At 51.2% G+C, this 22,322-nt stretch overlaps 1 protein-coding gene across 3 annotated transcripts in view; it reads right to left on the reverse strand.

Annotated features, from left to right (window-relative positions):
* The window catches only part of OSBP2 (oxysterol binding protein 2), a 145,343-nt gene that overhangs the window by 58,500 nt on the left and 64,521 nt on the right, over window positions 1-22,322 (reverse strand). The window contains exon 1 of one of the 3 annotated variants that reach the window (XM_065889692.1): window positions 7,489-7,567. The exons of the other annotated variants lie outside the window; for them this stretch is intronic. Within the exon in view, the coding sequence (XP_065745764.1) occupies window positions 7,489-7,567 (79 nt within the window). Of the gene's footprint in view, window positions 1-7,488; window positions 7,568-22,322 lie in introns of those variants that run through there. 3 annotated transcript variants of the gene reach the window in all.

A 22,322-nucleotide genomic window follows, 5' to 3' on the forward strand; every position in this document is an offset into this window, starting at 1 on the left:
CCCAAGGAATGCCACTTCCCAGATGACCCACAGGATCATTTCCCCTCCTATGGAGACCCAGCGTCCCCTGCAGAGTTAACACCCACCGAGGAACTGCTGCTCTTTGGGAGGGAGCATGAGGACTGTGACCTGGGGGACAGCCTGGCATTTCCAATTAACAGCAAGTGCAACCAGCCTCACTGATTATCAGCAGTTATCTGCAGCCACAGGGATTACCAGTTTCTCACTATATAAGCAGCAGCTCCTCCTAGCCCCAGGCTGGCAAGGAGAAGGCTTCGGAGGTAAGGTAAGAGAGAAGTGGGTAAGGCAGAAGTGAAAGCTCTAGCTGGAAAAACAGCAGGAACTGTTAAATATTCAGGGCAGTGAGATGACCAAAGCAGGCAAAGGTGAGCAGAAGGGCCAGCTCTCCACCAGAAAGAGCCGCCAGGGGTCAGGGTGAGGTGAAAGTGGGCACAAAAATGACCACAGAGGGCTTTCCTGGTGGCACAGTGGTTGGGAACCTGCCTGCCAATGCAGGGGACCCAGGTTCAAGCCCTGGCACGGGAAGATCCCACACGCCGTGGAGCAACTAAGCCCATGTACCACAACTACCGAGCCTGCGCTCTAGAGCCCGTGAACCACAACTACTGAAGCCTGTGCGCCCTAGAGCCCGTTCGAACCCACAACAAGAGAAGCCGCCGCAATGAGAAGCCCATGCACTGCAACGAAGAGTAGCTCCCGCTCGCCACAACTAGAGAAAGCCCGTGCGCAGCAACGAAGACCCAACACAGCCTAATTAATTAATTAAAAAGAAAAGAAAAGAAATGACCACAGAGAAAAGGACAACTCACTCCAGGGCTAAATAGACCAGAATGGGGCCAGGGGGTGGAGGGGTGCATGGCCAGTGTCGGTCAGGAGCAGGGGCTGCAGGTGGCCACAAGTGGCCCCATGTCAGGAGCCCACCCATACCTGGATCTGCGTCTGGAGTGGCCCTTGGGAAACCTAACAGGTGGATTCAGCTCAGTCAAGCAAGCCACTTCCAAACTCTGTCCACTTCCAACTAGATGACTCCAGAGCATGGGGCAGGGTAGCCATCACAGGCATATGACCTGTGCAGTCACAATAAGGCCCCAAGTCAGAAGGGTCCCTCCCTTGGTTTAATGCTCAGCTGTCTCCATCTTGAAACTTAATAATTTTTGAACAGGGACCCCCATTGGTTACACAGCAGAGCCTGCTAGGGGATGACAGTTCCAGGGACCATTTTTCTGAATCCCACCCACCAAAGAAAGCAGAGCAGTGCAAGGGTCCCAAGAAGTCCTGTCTGGTTTGGGTTCCAGCCATATCCGACATAAACCAACAAGATTTACTATGCTTCCCTTTGGGTTTCCACACAAGGGCAGGAGAAGATGCAGGTGGCAAGCCGCAGGGGGGTAGACACAAATAATAACCAAACTTGTGGGGAAAATTCATCCTTTTTTGGTTAGTCCATTGCAAATTAAAAGACTAACAAGGCACAATTTTATGCCTGGTCAAAAAATACTCTCAGAAAAATACGAATGCAGGGGAGGTGGAGAGAAGCAGATCTCTACACCCAGCCCTGAGAGCATCATTGACCAGAACACTTTGGCTGAGGGTGATAGGGTGCCAGAGGGAAGCAGTCACACCCCTTGCCTCGGCGATCGCACTCCTGGGTGTGTGTCCCGGAAAGAAACAGCAGAGAAAATGTTCACATGCCACAAGACTCTCAGGCAGCAGCTTGGCTCTGGTTACAATCTGGGAAGAACCGAAACGTCTAATAGAAGGAAAGCCTTTCCACAGCCATTCAGCGGACACACATTAAGTCTGTGATAACATGGGAAAGAGCTTATGATGTACAGCCATGTGACAACAGTGATGTTTTTGTATCTCAATGATGTAAAAAGGATGTTCACATAAAGGAAAAACACTGACTAAAAATAGAGACCTAAAAACAGTGACATGAGGGGTAATGAAGTTATGGAAACACCATGATCTTGAACATCTGGAACTGATGCCTTAATGGTAAATAACCCTTAAAAACACTGAATGTACAGGATGCAGAGGACAGGCCCAGATGAAACTCAGAGTTTGGCAAAGAACAAAGTGTGTGTGTGTTGGGGGCCGGGGGAGGCGAGGTTGGGGAGGGGAGTTCATGAAGCAGCAGAGCAACTGCCAGATGGTTAACAAGCTAAGAGTCGAGCTCCAGGGACCCCACCCCATGGGAACTGTGCTGCTTCTAATGTAAAAATATCCCAGGCGGAGGAATGTACCCGGGGGCTTGGCCGGCTGTTAGTTCTGCCCTCTGAGGAAAAACATTTGTCCTCTAACCAGCTCCCACCTATGGCCACAAGGATGCAGGGCACGCCAGGCCAGGACGCAGAGGGCTGCCCAGGTGGGGTTCCATGCTCCGGCCTTGCCACATCGCCTAGCCTGAGCAACTACTATTCCTGAAGATGTGCGTCAGGCATAAATCAACACACACGTCAGAGGGAAACAGGACAAAAAAGGAAATTTATCTTTGGCAGCCCGAGGCCCATAACTTCATCTTTATTCATACTGCTCATCTATTTGATCAGATGCAGCTGCCGGTCTAAGCTGACTGGCACTTTACAGGAAAACCAGGTGTCGGGGGACTGACTCGTGTCCACAGAGGGCAGTGCTGCAAGATTTAGGACGCTCCTGGATGAGGTCAGAGGACGATGTACCCACAGCAGACCTCTCAGTCTTGGGCAGGAGGGGCCTTGGGGCTCAAGCCTGACCCCGTGCAGCCAGTCTCAGGCTGCCCCTCTCTCCACAGTGGCTTGGAGGCCCCTCTCGCCATTTTGCTCCCCACTCAGCTTCCGAGGGCCACTCTGAGTCTGGCTCCCACTTTGGCCTCCTCCAGGCCTCATGCAGGGTCACCTGGCTTGGCCTGGCACCCGGGCAGCCCATTCATTCTCTCTTCGCCTGGAGGCGACAAAGGTCACTGTGTTATCCTCAGAACCAGCCAAACATTGCTCCTAATACATGTTTATATAAACAGAGCTGTTGCATATGGTTGAGCAGGTTGTGCACTGCACAACTCTAGGAGGCACCATTCACCACAGACACTGGGAATTTGTTTTTATTATAACACACATCCAGCAAATTAAAGAAAAGAGTATTGCTCTGATAAATCAGAATATGACAACATATTCTGATTCTTCCACATATCTCAGGATACATAGAAGCAAAAGGTCTTGAGGAAAAAAGGGTGCCTTTTTCTAAAGATGGGCACCAAGTGGGCCATCACAGCCCTGCACACCCACCCATGAACGACAAACAAACCAGCTCCCCGGAGAGACAACGTCATTCCCCCAGATTCCATTGGGGCCACCGATGGCAACAGAACCCTGGCCGGGGCAGCTTGGGGCCTGTCACAGCCTTGTCATCCCCACGCTGCCAATGTCCTCCTCGCTGGCAGCCGGCTACCCAAGGGAACGGCTGCAAGCGGACGACCAGCTCCTACTCTCTGCCTCCCCAAGGCAGAGGCACTCCAGATCATGGCCCTCTTTCCTCTAGAGCCCTCACAGCCCGGCATAGCCTTCCCTACCCTTCCCTCCTCTCCTCCCCTCCCCATGCCAGTAGCTCTCCACCCTCTGTACCTGTCGGCCTGCGCCCGCAACACAGTGACACCCACACGCACGAGTGTTTGATTCTCCCCCAAACAGGAGAGAATCAAACACTTATGCTCCCTCCACCCGGGGCCAGCCTGCATGCAGCCCACCCCTTAGCTACCTGCCCACAGAGGGCCTTCTGTGCTGGGTGCCCTGCCCACCTCTCTGCCCCCAACAGCACCTTCCCTCAGAGCCCAAGGACTCCTGTGTGCCTCAGCCTGTGTGAATATGCTCAGATCTCCTCTACACGGCATTCCGGCTCCTCCTGTGCTGAGTTTGGCCAGCCAGGGCTGTCCCCCACCATCTGTCCCTTCCTGGGGGGGCACAGGTGTGAGGGATCAGAAGGACACTGGCTGGGTTCCAGCATGCCCGGCCCCTCCGGGCTCAACTCCTGTCGCCTGGCTGTGGACACTGTGGGTCCTGCACAGCTGCTGGGCCATTTCTTCGCACAGAGTGAAAGACTGGCCAGATTTTCTGCTAAATAGAAAAGACAAATGCTTCTGTTTTCTCTTACCATTTACTGCTCTTCACTCTGACTCAAAAGCAACCACACATTTGGAACTTCCCTCTGGCATTTAGCCTCTTTCAAGAAGGAATCCCCCCAAATCACCACATTCTACAATCACCGGGTTCTGCCCCAGAACTTGAGCCCCCAGCCCCACCTGCTGCAGCCTCCACTCAAGCCAGGTTCTTGGGGAGTCCAGATTCTCTGTCTACTCATCTCTGATCCCTTCCTGTTTCCCTGACACATCAGCCAGTCTTTGCCAAGCTCAGTTCAGCTTTCTGCAAAAAGTGTGGCCGATCAGAAGATGGAGGCTGGCTGGTGGGCACCCAGGGGCTCCCTGAGGTCCCAAATGAGAAAGTGGGGCCCCCTCAGCAGTGTCATGAGCCGGGCCGCACAAGGCCACCTGGCCCTGACCTCTGCTAAGTCTACCTTGCCAGGGCGAGGTGTCCCTGTTTTCTGCAATGTCAGAGCTTTGCATTCCAACCAGAAGAGATGCAGAAATCCTACACACATCTGCACACACACACGTACACACACAAAGGCAAAGAAGTAAGCCGCCAAGGGCTGAATTCAGATGTTACAAGAGATCCTGAAAGGGCATTTCCGCATTTGAGGCACCTGGCTCTGTCTGAAGCACAGAGAGAGGGACACAGATAAATAGACAGACTGACCGATTAGTAGGTATAGACACATATTACCTAATTTCAACCTCCCGGCCACCTTGCCAGGTAAATCAGTTTAATGCCATCCTTTAGATGAAGAAATTGAGAATCAAAACGGCTCAGAAGCTAGTTGAAGGTCAGGCAAGCGGTGGGGTTTGAACACGACACTGCCTGCTGATGAGCAGCCTCCTGTCAACGGACTCACCGGCTCCTCCTCCCACGCCCAGGTCCTTGTCAACCCACTCCTGCTGTCATTGACAGGGGTGGGGACAACTGAGGCTCACAGAGGGGCAGGCACTTGCCTGTGGTCACAAAGCCCAGCAGCAGGGTCAGGACAATAACCCAGGTCCCCTGGCCCCCCGTTTACACTGTGGGACCCCTAGAACAACAACCCGTGTGAAAAACCTCCATAAGCCCAGATGCTGTCCTGCCACTGAAGTGATCATTGCCTGGACCTCAGTCCCTAGTCCCCCGGGGCAGGCAGCAAGCCCAGTTCCCCTTCAGCTTACACAAAGATGGGCTCAGGGAAGGGACGCAATTTCACTGGAACCCTTTTCTAGCGGAAATTTGTCTGGAGTGACCTCTCATTTCAGTATCCTTCAATGTGTCTGAAAGGAGGTGCGAGACCAGTCTCACCCTGTCTGCAAGCTGGGGATGAGGGGCCTCTGCCTGTGTCTGCCATGCGCATGGTGTGAGGGGCCAGGAGGCTCCCACCTCCCAGGACTGACAGTTAACCAGGCCTCCCAATGCCCCCATCTCTGCCTCTCTTGCTCCTCTCTCTTTAGCCAGCAAGGTTCACAGGCATTTTCCTGCCTACAGAAATACTGCTCGGCTTTGAAGAGTATGTAAAAAACGTTTTTTGGCCAATATTTAAAAACTGAGAGATATCCAGTTTCTCCTGAAAACTCCATTCTGGCCTTCCTAGGCCCACCTTCACACAGGGTGCCCAAGGGAGACACTCTGCAGTCTGCCCATGGGGCCTCTGACGCTGAGCCGAGTCCTGGCTGCTCTTGCGTGCTCTGTGGGCTCCTGGGCCTCCTCTGGCCAGCACAGCGAGTCCTGCTCCAGGCTCTGCTCTAAGCACTGTACCAGACATACCACCTGCTGAGTTCCTCTTCCCCAGACCCACCGTGCAGAGTGGATCACTGACAGGAGGAGTAGGAAGGCCTGGCCTTCAGGGCTCTGGCAACCAAAGAGGCTACCTTGTCACCACTCTCGAAGTACAACTGCTCTGGTCACCTGAGCTTCCAGACAAAGATGAACATCCCTCCTACAACCAAGCAAAAAGCAAGTGGATACCAGGCCCAGTGCTCTTAGCAGCAAATCTTCTGGAGAACAGCAACCAAGAAGACCATCAGGCAGGCCGGTAGACGAAATACAATTTTAACACCTAACTTTTTCTGTTTTTTTCCTAACTCCAAAATTTACCCTCAGAATAAATCCATCCAAATTGATAACAGGAACATCATTTAAACTTTGCATAGAGAACATAACTGCATTACAAATGACATTATAGCCAAAATAAAAACTGGAAATTAAGACCAATCTTCTAAAACCAGAAGACATATTTTGGACAAAGTTCACTTGCAAGTTTCTTTAAAGGATCCTTAGGACAGAGCTGTAGTATCAGTTCCCGATGAAATAAATTTAAAACGTGTACAACGACTTTGATGCTGTTTTCAGGTGAGCCTGCAATGTTAAATGTGGCTCAGGCACTGAGGCTTGGAGTCGGTGCTGGGCCAGGGCCTTCGGAAGCCATTAGTGTGACCAGTCAGCAGGCAAAGTTAATGACAAGGTTTATTACAGATCAGAGGGTGTTAATTCCTAAAAGGAGCCAGTTTCTAATAAATTGGTGTTAAGTGAAATTAACTCCATCTGTGTCTTTCAGGTCTACAGGGACAAAAAATCCTAATTTTTCTCCAGTTTCAAATTATAACATAAACTTTCATTAAGGAAAATGCAGCAAGTTTCACTCACACAAAATCTCCAATAATGATGTTCAAGCATCAGAAACTGCACAAAGGAGCTTAACGAGTTTCCAAGGCTTTAGCCTATAAGACCGCTAAGATTTTTTCCCCCACTGCTGACAAAGGGCTCTCAGGCGGTTGCGCCTGCACAGCCTGGAGCTGTCATTCAGGACCACCATCCCTGGGGGCAGCAGCTTCAGGGCTCGTGCTTGCTCAAACCTAGGCGGCCACTTACAGTGACTCGCCTCATCTGTTGCAGCTTGCTCAGAGGGCAAAGGCGAGGGGCTTGGGTCATGCACTGAGCATAGCCAACGCCCCTGGAAGGGAAGAAGCCCTTGCGGGCAAAGCAGCAATTCTGCCTAGGCGCCAGGGCATGCGGACCCCAAGCCGACCCTGGGGAAGGAGAGGTAGGTGGGAGGATTAAACAAGGCCGCCACTTCCCCCTTTTTTCCAGAAAGCTCTGGATTATATTTTGGTTCGTTTTTGCAGAGATTAATCAGACGGACAGGTCTGTAGCCGAAGCCCCGTCTCCAAAATACCCCGCGCGTAAAGCGAGTTCGGAGCTCACGCCGGCGGGGTACGGGGACTGGGGTTCCCCGCGCTCCCCACGCCGCGAGGGAGTGACATCAGAGGCTCGCGTGGACTGATCATGCAGCAAGCCGGGCGCCTGGCGGGCGTGAGCGGGGAGCCGGGGCTCCGGGCGGAAGCCGGGCAGCACTAACCCTTCTTAAATTTATTCAGGCAGCCGGAGCTGCAGAAGGAGCGCACGGAGGCCGTCTCCCAGCAGCCGCGTCCCTTCATCCCCGCGGCAGGGCGGCCTCGGAGCAGCCGGGCGCTACATGGCGCCGCGCCCTGGGGGTTCGCAGGGACGCGCGCACAGCTCGGCGGGCCGCCCGGCGGAGGCGGCGGACGCTCACAGGTCCGGGCTCCGCGTTACCACAATGCACCACTGCCGCCCGACCGCCGCCCGGTGCACGAGCCCGCTGAGACCGTTAACCCCATAGGCGCCGCGGGAGCCGGGCACAGCGCGAGCAGTGCGGGGGCCGCACCCTCTCCTCCCCCGGTAGAGCGGTCTCCGCCCGCACGCCGCCTGCTCGCCCGTGCGACCTTCCCAGGACACCTGGGACCTAGGCGCCGGGCAGGCCCCCCATTTAAACGTCATATTCTAATACAAACACCCGAGCGAAGGTGCCGCCCCCTGCAGCAGCGGGCTCGGCGTTGCTTTATTTCAAAGGTAAAGATGCCCTTGAGAGACAAGGGGCAAGTGGGAAACGGGGATGACCTGCCCAGGGCCTGATGGTGATTCCAGGAAATCGGGGTCACCTCTAAGACCTGCTGTGGAGGCTGGCGCACCTGTATCCCGCCACCTGCAGCCACCTGTCTAGTGTCAGGGAGGAATGCAACAGGCGGGGCCTCAGGGAGCCCGGCCCCCTTGGCGCTACTACCACAGGGCTGTGGGTATCTGGGGACAAATAAATGTCTCCACCCAGACCTCTCTGAACACAACTCGCCTGTCCAGCTGCAGGACCTCTCCATGCGATGTCTGATGGGCATCATAAACCTAATTGTCCAAATCTGAGCTCCCCATGGCACTCTTAGACCTGTGCCTCCACCCTTCCCCATCTCCCCACCTCAGCTAGTGGCAGCACCATCCTCCTAGTTGCTCTGGACAGACACCCTGGAGTCATCCTTGACTCTTCTGTACCTTAGACCCACCTCCACGTGGTCAGCACATCCCCACAACTCTGCCCTTAGATTACAGCCAGGATCCTGTCCCTTCTCACCACCACGCTGCTGCCACCTGGGCCTAACGTACCCTCAACCTGCCTGTGGACTCTTCCAGAGCCTCCCAGAGGGTCTCCCACTTCCACTCTGGCCTCCACCGTCTAATGCTCAGCGTAACATCCCAAGAACACCTATTCCAATATATGTCAGACTCTGTCACTCTTCCCCTCAGAGGTCTCCAAGTCCCCAAAAAGGCCCATCCAGTTCCCCTCCCTCCTTCTGCTCCGGCAACACTGACATTTTGGCTTGAACACACAGTAAAGCAGTCCAAGCTGAGACCAGCCCCACTCGTTGGCCTCTGCCCCAACCTCACTGTGCCCTACCGTCTTGTTTCTCCCACTGGACTAAGCCCTAGGACTGCGTTCTAACCATTTTCCCCCACCCCCAACCAAGCCCTCCTCAACACTGCCACCTCTTGGGAGCTCAGTCCATGGAATTTATCAAGTGTAATTTACTGAAACCAAATCAATCAATTTTCACCAATTTAAAGGTTTTCAAATATACAACAAAGTTCCTGTTATAACATGCAATAGACTCAGGGAAGGTGGTGTGGGGTCATTACACTTCCCTTCTGGACCTTTGAAGCAACTGGTACTTCTTCCACCTAAAGAATAAATCCTTAGCGATGGTGTCAGATTCACTGGCCTGGGGAGGATAAGACATTTAGCCACTCTGGGCCTTGGTTTTGGGGCTACAAAATGAAGAGCATAACAATGGTGCAAATGGTCACCTGTGACAGAGTGCTGACCAGTGCTAAGCGCTGGGCTGTGAGCTTTACCTGCATTCCTTGAGTTTCTGCATTTAAGCCCCAAGGATAGGTTCCTCAAACACCCTTTTTACAGATGCGGAAACTAAAGCTCTGACATACCATGACTTGTGCAGGATCAACATGCTTGGAGCCAACCTGTTCTGGCTGACCTTGGAGGCCACACCCTGAACTGTGCTCTGCGGGGTCCCTTAAGCAGAATGCTGCTCCTGGTCCCCAGGGGCCTCATGAGAAAAGATGAGGTGAGACAGGAGCATCATGAACATACAGGTGGCTTTTATAGGATGGGCATGTGCAGTAAACCCAGGATATTGAACCAGACTCTGGAAGCTGGAAGAATCTTTCAAATGCAGAGCCATGCCCTCTGTCTCAGAGCTGAGAAAGGGGGAGGCAGAGGGGCTGAGGACCTCGCATTGCCTTCACAGCGAGTGAGCACTGGGGTCAGTGACCCTGTTTGCTTTGTCCACCCGCCCTCACCTAAAGCCATGGCTGGCCAACAGGAGAAGATAGGGAACAAAGCATACCGGGGGAGGAAACTAAAATAGTAAAGAAAAATACAGGAGAAAATCATGCACTCCTACCAAGGCAAACACATGCACTATTTCTCCTTTCTACATAGTTCTTTTACACTGTAAGTCACATCAAACAATGACCAGATTCTGCTCATGTGAAATACTTAAAAATCTATAGCCTAGCTTCACAAGTACTCAGAGGGTGCCAATTTGTCCTTAAAGAAGGAAATACATTAGCTGAAAAGTCTTAGTTGACCCAGCAGTGAGAAGGCCAAGAGACCAAGCAAACGATGACCGGTGGGTAATTCCATCCATTCTGCTGGCCACCCTGGGCCCCAGGCAAGTTTCCCTCCTGACCACGTGCAGGAGAGGCTGAACCCCAGCTCTGCACTTCACCCATTGAGGGCATCTCCTGAACAGCTCCAGATGTATGGTCCCCAACACTCAAATGTGACCTTCTAAAACCAAGCCACTAACTCTGTGACCTTCCTGAGGTCCACTCACCCCAAATACCCTTGTGCTGGCAACCCCTGGAGGCAGCTGCAACCTTCCCTCTAAGCTCTATCCGACCCCACATCAAGACCAGTTGATTTGGTCACTTTAAAGACTTTGATTTGGGACTTCCCTGGTGATCCCGTGGTTAAAACTCCACACTCCCAACGCAGGGGGCCCAGGTTCTATCCCTGGTCAGGGAACTAGATCCCTCATGCTACAACTAAAAGATCCCGCATACTGCAACAAAGATCCTGCGTGCTGCAACTAAGACCTGGTGCAGCCAAATAAATAAATATTTTAAAAAATAAGTAAATAAATAAAGTGTTTGGTTTGCTCTCACGCTGATGGTGACCACTTACCTCATCACATCCCACCCGGGTGGCAGCGGCAAGTCTTAGAAGCCAGCCTCCCCACTTCCTCTTGCTACTGGAACACTGTTCATCAGACTCAAGTTCCGACATGTTTCCTCCTTTGCTCAATAATATGGTGCACACACACTCAACTAAAATTCATACACACGTATCCGTGTGTGTTGGTGGGTGGGTGCAACTGTTGCTCATCCCAGTACTGAAGGCAATAGAGGAACAGGCGCCCAGAAACTTGCGTGAGGCACTGGAGGGGAGGGGCACGTGGCCGTGGTCTATAAGAACCACAAGCACGTCTACACCTCCCACCCAGTGTGAACAAGGGGAAAGGAGTACAAGGCTCTGCATCCAATGCCATTTGTTGCAAAACCCTAGAAGCAGCCAAGGAGCCTAACGGCAGGTGAATGCTTAACTCATCAACTTCATGGAATATCACGGAACCATTTGGAACCACATAGTATATATGTGATGACTTTGCAGAAATAAGAAACTGTGCTTAAACACAAAATGCTGAGAGGAAAAAGGCAAACCATGCAATATAGTTATAATTGTGTGAAAGCTAGGCATATATGGAAACATTAAAATAATATGATCACAGGGAATTTTCTCAAGTCTGGGCTCCCAGAATGCCCAGGGCTGCTTCTTTCCTTCCCAGGACCTAGCATGCTCTGCTGTGGGTTCTTGTTTATTTGTCTATTTCCCACACCAGACTGTGAACTCCTGAGGGCAGAGACTGTGGTCTTTTCTATTCTCAGCCTCCAGCGGGGCTCAGCACACAGTAGATGTGCACTGAATGAGTGAGCCCAGGAATAAACAGATCAATCAACTGATCAATGAATCAATCGATGAAAGCAACTTTATCACTCATAGGAGCCCTATTTGGCTCAATCTACACACCCATACTGTCTTCTGGCCTCCCAAGCCTTCCACTGCTGACCCCGCTCCCTGTCCCCACACAGGGCATTTCTAATGCACAACACCATGCAGCCCCATCCCCTCTGCACCTCTGCCCTTGTCTGGACCTAGACTGGACCTCGCAGAGGTGAGCACAGGCTTGGGAGTCCTGCAGGGGCAAAATCTGACCTGACATGAGTTGGCCACTGCTTTAAACCAACGTGGACCTCTGGTTCCCCCTCTGGGCCTCAGGCTCACCACTGATGAGGGGCTCAGGCCCACAGAAGAGAGGTGCTGACCTTCTCTGTGTTGTCTGGAGGATCAAGTTCTCCAAGGGTCTGTCTAGCACACACATTCCTTGTGGGGATATCTTATGAATGAAGCCCTTTAAGACAGCAGTGTTCTAAGAATAGCCATGCATAGATGCTGACTGCCATCATCATTAATAAATGATCCTGCAATGAAGGCAAAGAATTAATTTGAGAGAAATTTATGATAATGTGTTGCTAAGCAATTAAAATAAACTTCCGAGGGGAAAAAAATTTTCAATTTATCATTGATTATTTTAGAGCAGAAAAAGGGAATGGGGGAGAGTGCACCATTCAAATCAGTTTGAAAGAAGGTAAAGATGAGACAGATTCCACCAGGGACAGTGCCTCGGCCTGACTCTGCCCACATGTGCCCTCTGCTGCGAGGGGCAGCCGAAGAGATGGGGGTCACCTCTCTGGGAGCTGAGCCTGCCGGGCTTTGCCTTGGGGCAAGCGAGGGGCTATGCTGCATCCTTGCACATGTGCTAGGAAGAGGTGGCCTGCCCTCGGACCAGCCAGAGAATTAGGGTCAGGTCACAACAGGTCGCTCTGAGGACGTGGCCTCTTCTCAGACACTTCTGCTCCCCGGAGTGGCTGGCCCATCTGGCCCCACTCCATTGCTTATGTCCGTTATTGACCAAAAGGCCTTTTGCTTGTCAAAGTCTAAGTACTACTTTTACCAACAAATCCCTCAAGACAACCATAGAAGAGCTGGGATTCCCAAGGGATTAATACCCATTTGTCTAGTCTCCAATTATTCCTTTAAAAAAAAAAAAAGAAAAAGAAAGTGAACAAAAAGAATTGAAAATACAAATCCATTGCAGAATATTCCTCCTTCTTTGTTGGTTATTTAAGGAGTACAAATTAAAGCCGCCTTGAGATAGGTACTCTTTTAAGTATATTAAAATGGTCAGAAATGAATTTAATTAACACCTAATGCCGGTGAGAGTACAGTGAAGCTGGCGTGCTCACTCGTTGTTGGTGGCATGGAGCATCGTAGGCTCCTTGCAGAAAGAGACATTCTAGCTCATCAACGCGCCATGATGATACCGCTGCCCTTAACCCGGTAATCCAACTCCTGGGAATTTTCCCTCAGGAAACAATTCAAGAGAAGCAAAAAGCTTTCAGTACAAAGGCATTCATTGCATTGTTATCTATAATAGTGCAAATGGGAAACTCAAATGCTCAACAATTGGAGGATGATTGAAATCATTAGAGTACTTCAACTCAATGGAATATTACACAGCCATTAAAGTGATTGTTTTAGACAGGGAAACTGTTAGCGATAATGTGGGGTGACAAGAGCAGAGCATGAAGGGCCCTCTTTAATGTGATACCAAAGCTGTGAAATACAATTGTATGTGCAGAGGTGGGAAGGGAAAGGAAAGTGCAAAAATCAAAAACAGTTTTGTGAGGTGTGAGGTTACTGGGGAGTTTCCTGTATTCCAAATGCTCTTTATCTCACTGTGTGATCTTTCCCACAACAACAACAAAAAGTGAACAAGCTACATTCAAAAAATTTAATTATTATTTGAAACCCTTTCCTGAGGGGACAAAGGCGGTGCAGGAGAGTTGGCTGGGAGTAGGTGCCCTGCCCAGGGAGCATGAGTTTTGAGGCCACAGGATGGCGGGGACACAGGCCAGTGACCAGTGGGCAGGAAGTCAAGGCAGTGGAAGCCAAAACAGTCCTAACATCAGTCAAGCTGCCTGGGGAGGCGTGGGCTTTAGGGGTCTAATGCATGGGGCTGAGTTTGGATCTGCAACCGGCTCACTGGGTGACTGGAAACAAGTACAGGAGCCTCTCCGAGCCTCACCTCCACGATTCTCATCCAGACACGGGGCTGTCTTCCTGTTATGGGCTGAATTGTGCCCCCAGATTCATACGTTGAAGCTCAAACCTTCAGTACCTCAGAATGTGAGTATGTTTGGAGACAGGGCCTTTAAAGAGGTGATTAAGGTACAATAAGGTCACACATTGGGCCCTGATCCAATATGACCAGTGTCCTTAAAAGAAGAAGAGATTAGGGCACAGATCAAGGGATGACCATGTGAGGAGACAATGAGAAGACAGCCAAGAAGAGAGGCCTCAGGATGAAACCAATCCTGCTGACACCCTGACCTTGGACTCTGGCCTCCAGAATGGTGAGAAAATTCATTTCTGTGGTTTAAGCCCCCCAGTCTGTGGTATTTGGTTATGGCAGCCTGAGCAAACTAATACACTTCCCTCTGCAGAGTCATGAGGGTGACATCACCAACGTAGGGCAAGCACTCAAAAAACACCTGGGAAAAGTCAGAGGCAGGGTCCTGGAACCCTGAAAACTTCTGACCTAGATGAGGCCTGTGTCAGAAGATTGGCTCTCAGTGTCCACCAATGAATTGGTTTAACTGAAGTTCAGAATGGCTGTGAAGCCCTGAAGACAGCTTCTCCCATGATCCTCACGGCAGCTGTGGTGAGGTCGGGCAGGACAGACAGCACTGGGACACAGCTGGCAAAATGGAAGTTTAGTGAAGTTAAGGGGTTTTGTTCAAACTCAAAGAGTAAGCACAGACCAGAGAAGGGTCAAGAATGCAACATTTTAAACCTCCAAGCTCCTTTTTCCCCACTAGTAAAAAACAAGCCTCTGATTAACAGATGTTACATCATAAACGTTTAGAAATTCCATAGCACCACAGGCACAGATAAGCAACAAAGAGAAAATACTTGCAAAATATATAATCAACAAAGGAGAGATAACCATAACTTAAAATGAGCTCCTACATATCAGCATTAAAAAATACACACATCAAAACAGTAAAATGGCAAAGAATATGAATATACAAGTCACAAAATGCATATGATTGGTCAATAAACAGAAAAAAGTATACTCAGTCTCATTGGTAATAAGGGAAATGCAAAACAGAGCAAGGAAATGCCTTTTCATTCACCCATCAGAGTAACAAAGAGTAAAAAGAATGATGGGGTAGCCTTTGTTGACAACCCACACTGTTGAGAGATGTAAATCTATGCATTTTGGGGGGCTGACAATTTGATAGTGTCTGTTGATATTTATCATGGTCATGCCCTTGTAACTTAGCAATTCCACTCCTAGGAATCTATGCTTTGGAAAAATTTACACACATTCACAAAGATGCATATACAAAAAGGTTCACTACAGCATCCCTGAAATAGTAATAAAAGGTAAAGGAACTATCCATGAAGAGGAAAATGATTGAACAAATTATGATACACTACAGAGTTCCATGCTGTTAATTTAGAAATGAGATACGCCTATTTGTACTGACATGTAAAGATCTCCAAAATATATTGGTAAGGGGAAAAGCAAGCTGCTTATCAATATGCATGAAATGATCTCACATATACATGTAAGTATGGATGCATGGGTGCCTGTGGACTTACATGGCTTTGTAAATGCATGGGGAAATCTGGGAAAGAACCACTGTTAACAAATGGGTGTGTGTATCTCTAGCAGGGCGTGAGATGGAGGGAGGTGATGAAAGACGACTACATTTTGTCATATATTTTAGAATCATATAAATGTTTTACAATTTTATGTTTCCTAACCTAATCTCTCAACAAATTACCATTGGAAACAGTACACCAGAATCAACTCCTGCTCATGTCGAAACTTATGGGACCCTACAGAAGACTCTCTAATGGTGGAAGGTCAGGCACAAAGAAGGTACATAAGGAGTGAGTCTGGGGGCAGGAGGGCCCAGAAGTCACATCAGAGAAACCATCACATCAGTGCACACAGACCAACCTGGCAGGCAGCAATCAGAGAGGGGCTGGAGCATTTGCCGCACCCGTGGCACAATCCCCATGAGGCGGAGGAGCAGAGCCGCCCATGGTGACGGGCCCTGCAAAGAACGGACACAGCTGCAACCAGGCGTGGGGGGCATCCAGCCAGGCTGCAGGCCTCGCCCCCCCACCCCAGCTACCAGGCTGCCACAGACACTAGCTGTGGCTCGGGGATGAGGCCCAGAAGAGGCCACCAGGTAGGTATCCAGGCACCCACCTGCACTCACCCCGCCAGGCCTGCTCTGGGAGAGGGGTGTGGTAGGCAGTGTAGACAGAAGATGCAGGGAAGGCAAGAAGTGACGGATGCACTGCTGCTCAGAACAGTCATCCCTGAACACAGCAGCTCTGTCTGATGCCTTCCTGGGGCCCTTATTGCGGCTGGTCCCAGTCACACCAACTGCCCCCTGCTTCCTGGTCCTGCTGCCACACACCCGTTATCCTCCAGCCTCCTCTGTCCCAGCTGTCAGTCCTTACCCCTTTCTTCTTCCTGCTCCATGCTGGGGACTGGGTGATGGTGTCCATGGCCAGGGTGCCGTGTCCCATCTCCCTGTTCATGTTTCCCCATCTGTACCGTCGGAATAGGCCTCCCCTCCAAGCTCCAGCCCTCCATGGCCACCTGGATGTCCCCCACACTCAACCTGTCCCCAGCTGAGCCCAGCATCTCTCCTCTGCTCCCTCATGACAACCTTTCCCTCTCCAGACATTTTTTTCTGCCCTCAGGCACCAGGCTGGAAACCTGAGGGTCAGCTCCTGGGGTCTCTCCCTCTCCTTGAGTCCCTACATTCAAAGAGCCCCCAGGTCCTGATGATGTTAAATTCAGCTTAATTTGCAAATCCATACGCTCTTCTCCATGCCTTGGCTCACTTCCAAGGTCTCAGCTTTTTCTTTTACCCCTTCTGATCCATCCTTCATGCCGCCATGTAACCTTTTACTGAAAACACTATCTGCTCCCTTTCCATGGTTCCCTGATACCCACAGCAGCAAGTTTAAGTTCAAACTCCTTGGCAAACCACAACCCACCAGGAGCGAAGCCTTGTGGGCCTCAGCAACCCCCTCCTTCCCACTCCTCGGCTCCACCAGCTGCTCTTCCCTCCCATGCTTTTGTTCGCCTGGCCCGGGATGCCCTGCCTGTCCCCCACCTTGGCTGGCTCCTGTCACCTCTGGACACTGGGATGTGGACCCCCCTAAGGGAACCTTACTGACTACTGTCACCCCAGAGAGGAGATGGAAAGCTGCTTGGAGGAGGGCCCTTCCTCAGGGTTCCCATCACATCTGTGTACCTCTCTTGTGCACTCATCACACTGACTCAGAAGGATCTTGTCTGTCTCCCTGCAGATGGTCAGCACCTCTAGGGCCAGGAAGGGCTTGTTCTCACTGTATTATTTTTCTTCTGGGAGGCTCCAAACAACAGAAATGTATTGTCTCACAGTTCTGGAGGCTAGAAGTCCACAACCAAGGTGTTGGTAGAGCCATGCCCCTTTGAAGGCTGTAGGGAAGGTTCCTTCCTTTTCTCTTCTGGCTTCTGGGAGCCCTTGTCTCTTCAGGCATTCTTTGGCTTGTGGTAGCATAACTCCATCTTTACATGGCCTTTCCCTGTGTGTCTGCCTTCACATGACCTTCTCTGTGTGTGTATGTGTGTGTCCATATTTTCCTCTTTTTGTAAGGACACTAGTCACATTGGATTAGGGACCACCCTCTTGACCTCATCTTGATGACATCTGCAAAGACCCTATTACCAAATAAAGTCACATTCACAGGTATTGGGGGTTAGGACTTCAACATATCTTTTGGGGTGGGGGGACACAATACAACCCACAACCCACTCACTTTGGCATTCCTGGTGCCCAGCACTGAACCTCACCTGTGGCAAGGCTCTTCTGACCCCTATGAATGGATGACTGAGCCAGTGTGCTCTGGGTCCAGGCAGGGGATAAAAAGTCTGGGCGGGAGTGCATCTTGGAGGAGGGCAGCTCTGAAGCTGGGCCTGGAAGAGGTGGGAGATGGAAGGTACATGTCCAGGCGTTGGGAGGAGCACTGCCCAGGAGAGAAAGGAGGGCCGGGTTGCACAAGAGGCCTTGGCTCTGCACTCGCAGTGCAGGGAGCTGGGCCAGCCTGAGGCCGAGCTGAGGCATCTGCCCTCATGCCAGAGGCAAGAAGTGGCCAAGGCAAGTTTGTCAGGAGAGCAGTGACAAGAGTAGAACCAGTTCCTGAAAGGTTAATCTGCCTGAAGCACACTGGGGCAAGTCTAAAAGGGGCTGCCTGAAGCAGGGAGGCAGCTGGCCAAAGGACCTGGCAAAAAGTCAGCGGATAACGAGGAACTGAATCAGAGCAGTGGCAGCATGGCCGGAGGGAAGGGACAGAATCCAGAGAAAGTGTGGTAGGAGAACAGACAGAGGACGGCCTGAGACGGCAAGGAGAGGAAGGAGTCGAAGCTCATGGGGGCTGAGGTTCAAGGTGGAAGACTTAAGAGGTTGGGGGTCAGGGACTGCAAATGGCAGCCTAGGAAGAACAGCGTGCTCGCAGGGGCTGCGATCGGTTTATCCTCATGAAGCCGTTCAATTAAAAAAGCAAGCTCACAGGTACACTCATTAAGAAATCACTGAGATGGGGCATGTGTGCAAAGCAGCTATAAGAGACCCACGCACTTCGTTAAATAATTCAAGTTTATGGGCGACAAGCATGTCTTTTTATATCGATGCCTGGTGCCCAGGCTGTTAGCAGCAGGTGTTTTTAGAGAAAGGCCTCAAGCCAAGGGAACTAGAAACTCAACTGAATAACCTTTAAATTACCTCATCACCCGAGGAAATGAAAATCAGTGCAGTCTGCAAATGCACCCATGTGCCAGCAGAGGCCAGATGGAGCTGCTTCCCGGTCAGGGGAGCCAGGGGCCAAGGGAGCTGCCCACCTCAGGGTCATCTCTGGGATCGTAGAGGTCCCTGGTCTTAGGAAGCCCTTTCTGACAGAGCCACCAGCAAATCCCAGGCTCCCCAGAGAGGCAGTGCTGGAGCGGTCCATTAGGGGGCCCTTGCCCTTGGAAATGGAATAAAGACCCCCCCTTCCCATGGATGAGTCATTCCCTCTCAGGGCCTCAGGCTCTTCATAACCTAACAGGTCAGCCTCAGCCTTGTTGATTTCCAAGGACCCTTCACCTTCCAGCTCTGCTCACAGCCGAGGTGCTGCTGTCCCTGTTGCCAGATCCCAAGCCCCACTCCCGTGTGAGGATGAGCCAACCTGGCAGGCCTGGAAGGGAAGTCTCGGACACTAATCCCTCCCTACTGGGACTCTGTCCGGCTGACCCTAACCCCTGCTCATCATTCCTCCTCCTGCTGCCCAGCAATGGGTGCTGTCGCCACAGTGTGAGGAGGGAGCACTGGATTGTGAGCCTGGAGATCAGGGTGACTGCCCCTTTCTGTGCCATCAGCTCCCCCATGGCCCTCTCCTCCTGCTGGAGAGACAGGGGCCACACAGTCAGACCTTGGGCACCTGTGATCTAACCTCTCCTGGCCTCGGTTTCCTCATTTGTATCACAGGCGTGGTAATGGTTCATATCTCACCAGGCTGTCATGAGGATGGAGGATGGACAGGAAAGCCTGGCCTGGAGTGAGCTCCCACCCAGTGTTAGCTGCTATAACCACGGGGCCTGGGGCACAGACGCAGGAGGAGAAGACACACGTTGTTGGAGGAAAACCGCGTCTCAGAGAGAGAGAACCTCAGGGGGAACAGCAGCAACCACAAACCCTTTCCTGGAAGGGGTTTCTCTGAACAGAGAGCCCTCACGGCCTTTGGCATTTAGGCTCCATTCCTCCAGGAGAGAACAGTCCTTTTGCCCAAGCTCCACCACTGCCCAGCCAATGTCCCTGGATGACAGCAGACCCAGGGACAGTCCCCACCTTGGGAACACCACCTCCAGCAGGACCAGGCTATCCCAAGGCAAACTACTGAGTCCTTTCATGGCCCTCATGGTTTGATACTGAACACCACTGTGTGGAGATTTTGTCTCAACACACTCACATTCTCCTAATAACGGGTAGTGGCAGACTATGGCAGGAGATATTCAGGATAACACGGAGCACCTATAGTCCCATGCTAAGTTTACATACCAGGGAGCTGTTACTTTCTCTATTTCACAAATGATAGAACTGAGGCTCAGAGAGACCACATCATGGCATACAGTTAATAAGAGGGAAAAAGGGAATTTGAACTCAGATCTCTCAATCTACAAAGCTGCGCCTCTTTTCACTTCTTTACACAGCACAGCTCTTACACCATCCCTAACACCATTCTACCTGGAAACCAAGATCAACTGGTTTCACCAAAATAAAATTTGATCTATTGCTAAATAGTCATCACTACATCTTTACTTTCTGCCTTGGCCTTGAGAAATCCAGTCAGAAAGGTTCAGTTCCTACTTTTCATGCCCATTTTACAATTGTGCATAGATGCAGGCTTGCACGTGTTCAACCAAGTGCAGGACTTCTGAGCAGAGACTGTGAGCTGAATCTAGGACTGTGCATCATCCAGTCAACCCTCAAATGTTATCTTCTTCAGTTACAGAGAACTTGAGCCCACCTTAATTATTGAAGAGGTTTTAAGTTGTTCAGACTATGAATAAAAATAGGTAGCCTGATTGCATTACAGGTGTGAAGCATGCTAAAAATATACATATACCCCAACTTGATCTAGTTACGGAAAACTTTGGGGCTATAACTGTATTTTCAAAACAAACAACATGCAAAGCTCAAATACACTGTTTTCCCAAAACAGAAGCAATTGTCTGCTGCATAGCTGGCCTGCCATTATATGTTTTGGACTTCATATTTTAATGAAACAAGGATGTCAACAAGGATGTCAAAGTACAGTTATGAGTCAGCCATCCTTCCAGACAATTACACTCTACCAAGGTTTATTCATCTGGCCAAAATACAAAATGTTTACATGATAGGAAAAAACCTACCTACCCAAAACAAAAATGCTTCTGGGTGGAAAAAAGCGATTAAGAATAATGTAAGTCGAGGATATGTCAGATGTGCAGTTACCATACTTTCCCCCTTATGACCTTTCCTCTCTACAGAACACTGGCCAGAGACAAATGGTACTTGGGTGGTCTGCCGTATGCAAGTAATGCTAGCACATCCTTGGCATGCATTTCCATCAGCACTGCAGCACCACTGCAGCTCACACTGACCCTAAAATCGGCACATCATCTCACACATCTTTTCCACCTCTCTTTCATTTCATCGGCACTGTCAGGCACCCGATGATCCAAGGAAGCTGCCCACCAGAGTCATTTCTGATGCCCACAGCTTAGGCTAGACAGACGGAACAAAACACAGACCTCAGTCCTCCAGCATGAGTCTGTCGAGATTTAGAAGCTTCATTTACATCCATCAGGTTAGAACAGGCACCTCACACAGCTTGGAATCCAGCACAACTAGACTTCTACATGGTCCCCTTCTTTCCAGCCCCTCACCTCCCCAACACACCAAAAGTCCTTTGTTGAGGCCATAAAGCCCCCCAACAGCCCGCCCATCAGGTTTTAGGAATCAAGAGGTCTGTCTGACCTTGCCAGGTGATGGAGATGGGAACCGAATGCTGGTGGGATCGAAGGCAGAGGTGACCCATCAAGTTTAAACACATCTCCCCCTTCAGCGGATGGCTGAGGCAGGAGGTGGGCAGCTTTAGCGACGGAGGAAGCCCAAGGCTCCTCTGACTAGAAAGTTGCCCAGCGTGACCTCAGACTGCTTACTCAGAGGCACAGGCCGGCTGGAGAAGGGCTTTTACTGTGACAGGCACCACCAGAGTTTAAAATCCCCTTTGCGTGCTGGGAAAACACACACACACACACACACACACACACACACTCCAGCAGGAAGTGCTGCCCAGTATCCACTCCAGAGCGCCTCTGCCTGAGTCCAGTTCACTCACAACAGCCTGGTGCACTGTGACACTGGCCCCTGAAGCCCTGGCCATGGCAGCTCAGGTGCCTAAGGAGACTGGAGGAAGGCAGGGTAAGGACTTTACGTCTCACTTGTAGCCCCAGTGAAGGCTCAAGACTGTCTTCTCTGCTAAAAGATGGCTGGCCTCTGTCTGGGCTGAATTCCAGTGGCCAGGCTGCCCAGACCCAGCCCCCTGCACAGAGAGGGGAAGGTGGTGTTCCTCTGACAATAGCCTGGACAAACAGCCCTTCCCAGTGCCATGCAGTGAGCTGCACCCAGGGTTAGGAGGAGGACATGCCTTGTGACTGTCCTTAGACTTCTGGATTAACCCTTTGTCCCCTGGCTTGTGAGGGCAGAACTCTCTGCCCTCTATCCCAGGACTGGGGGAGTACCAGGGCAGTGATCTGAGCCCTCAGCCCTGTAGGCTACTCAAGATCAGGGCTGGAAGAAATTTACAGTGGGTAAGGAAATTTTTAAAGCCCAAGAGATCCCCATGCCCCCAGGACCCATCCGCCCCATCCCTGCTCTGTCTGCCCCAACTCACCCTAGGGAGGGGCTCCCGGGTGTGGAAGTGGGTCTGGCCCCGAGGCTGCGGGGGCTCTTGCAGCTGCTGCCGCCGCCGCCGCTTTTCCGTTGCCGCGCTCTCAGTCCATCTCGGTGCAGTGCCGGCTTCCACCGCCGCGCCGAGCACGGGAG

The sequence above is a fragment of the Phocoena phocoena genome, chromosome 13 (genome assembly GCF_963924675.1).
Source record: "Phocoena phocoena chromosome 13, mPhoPho1.1, whole genome shotgun sequence".
NCBI lineage: Eukaryota > Metazoa > Chordata > Mammalia > Artiodactyla > Phocoenidae > Phocoena > Phocoena phocoena.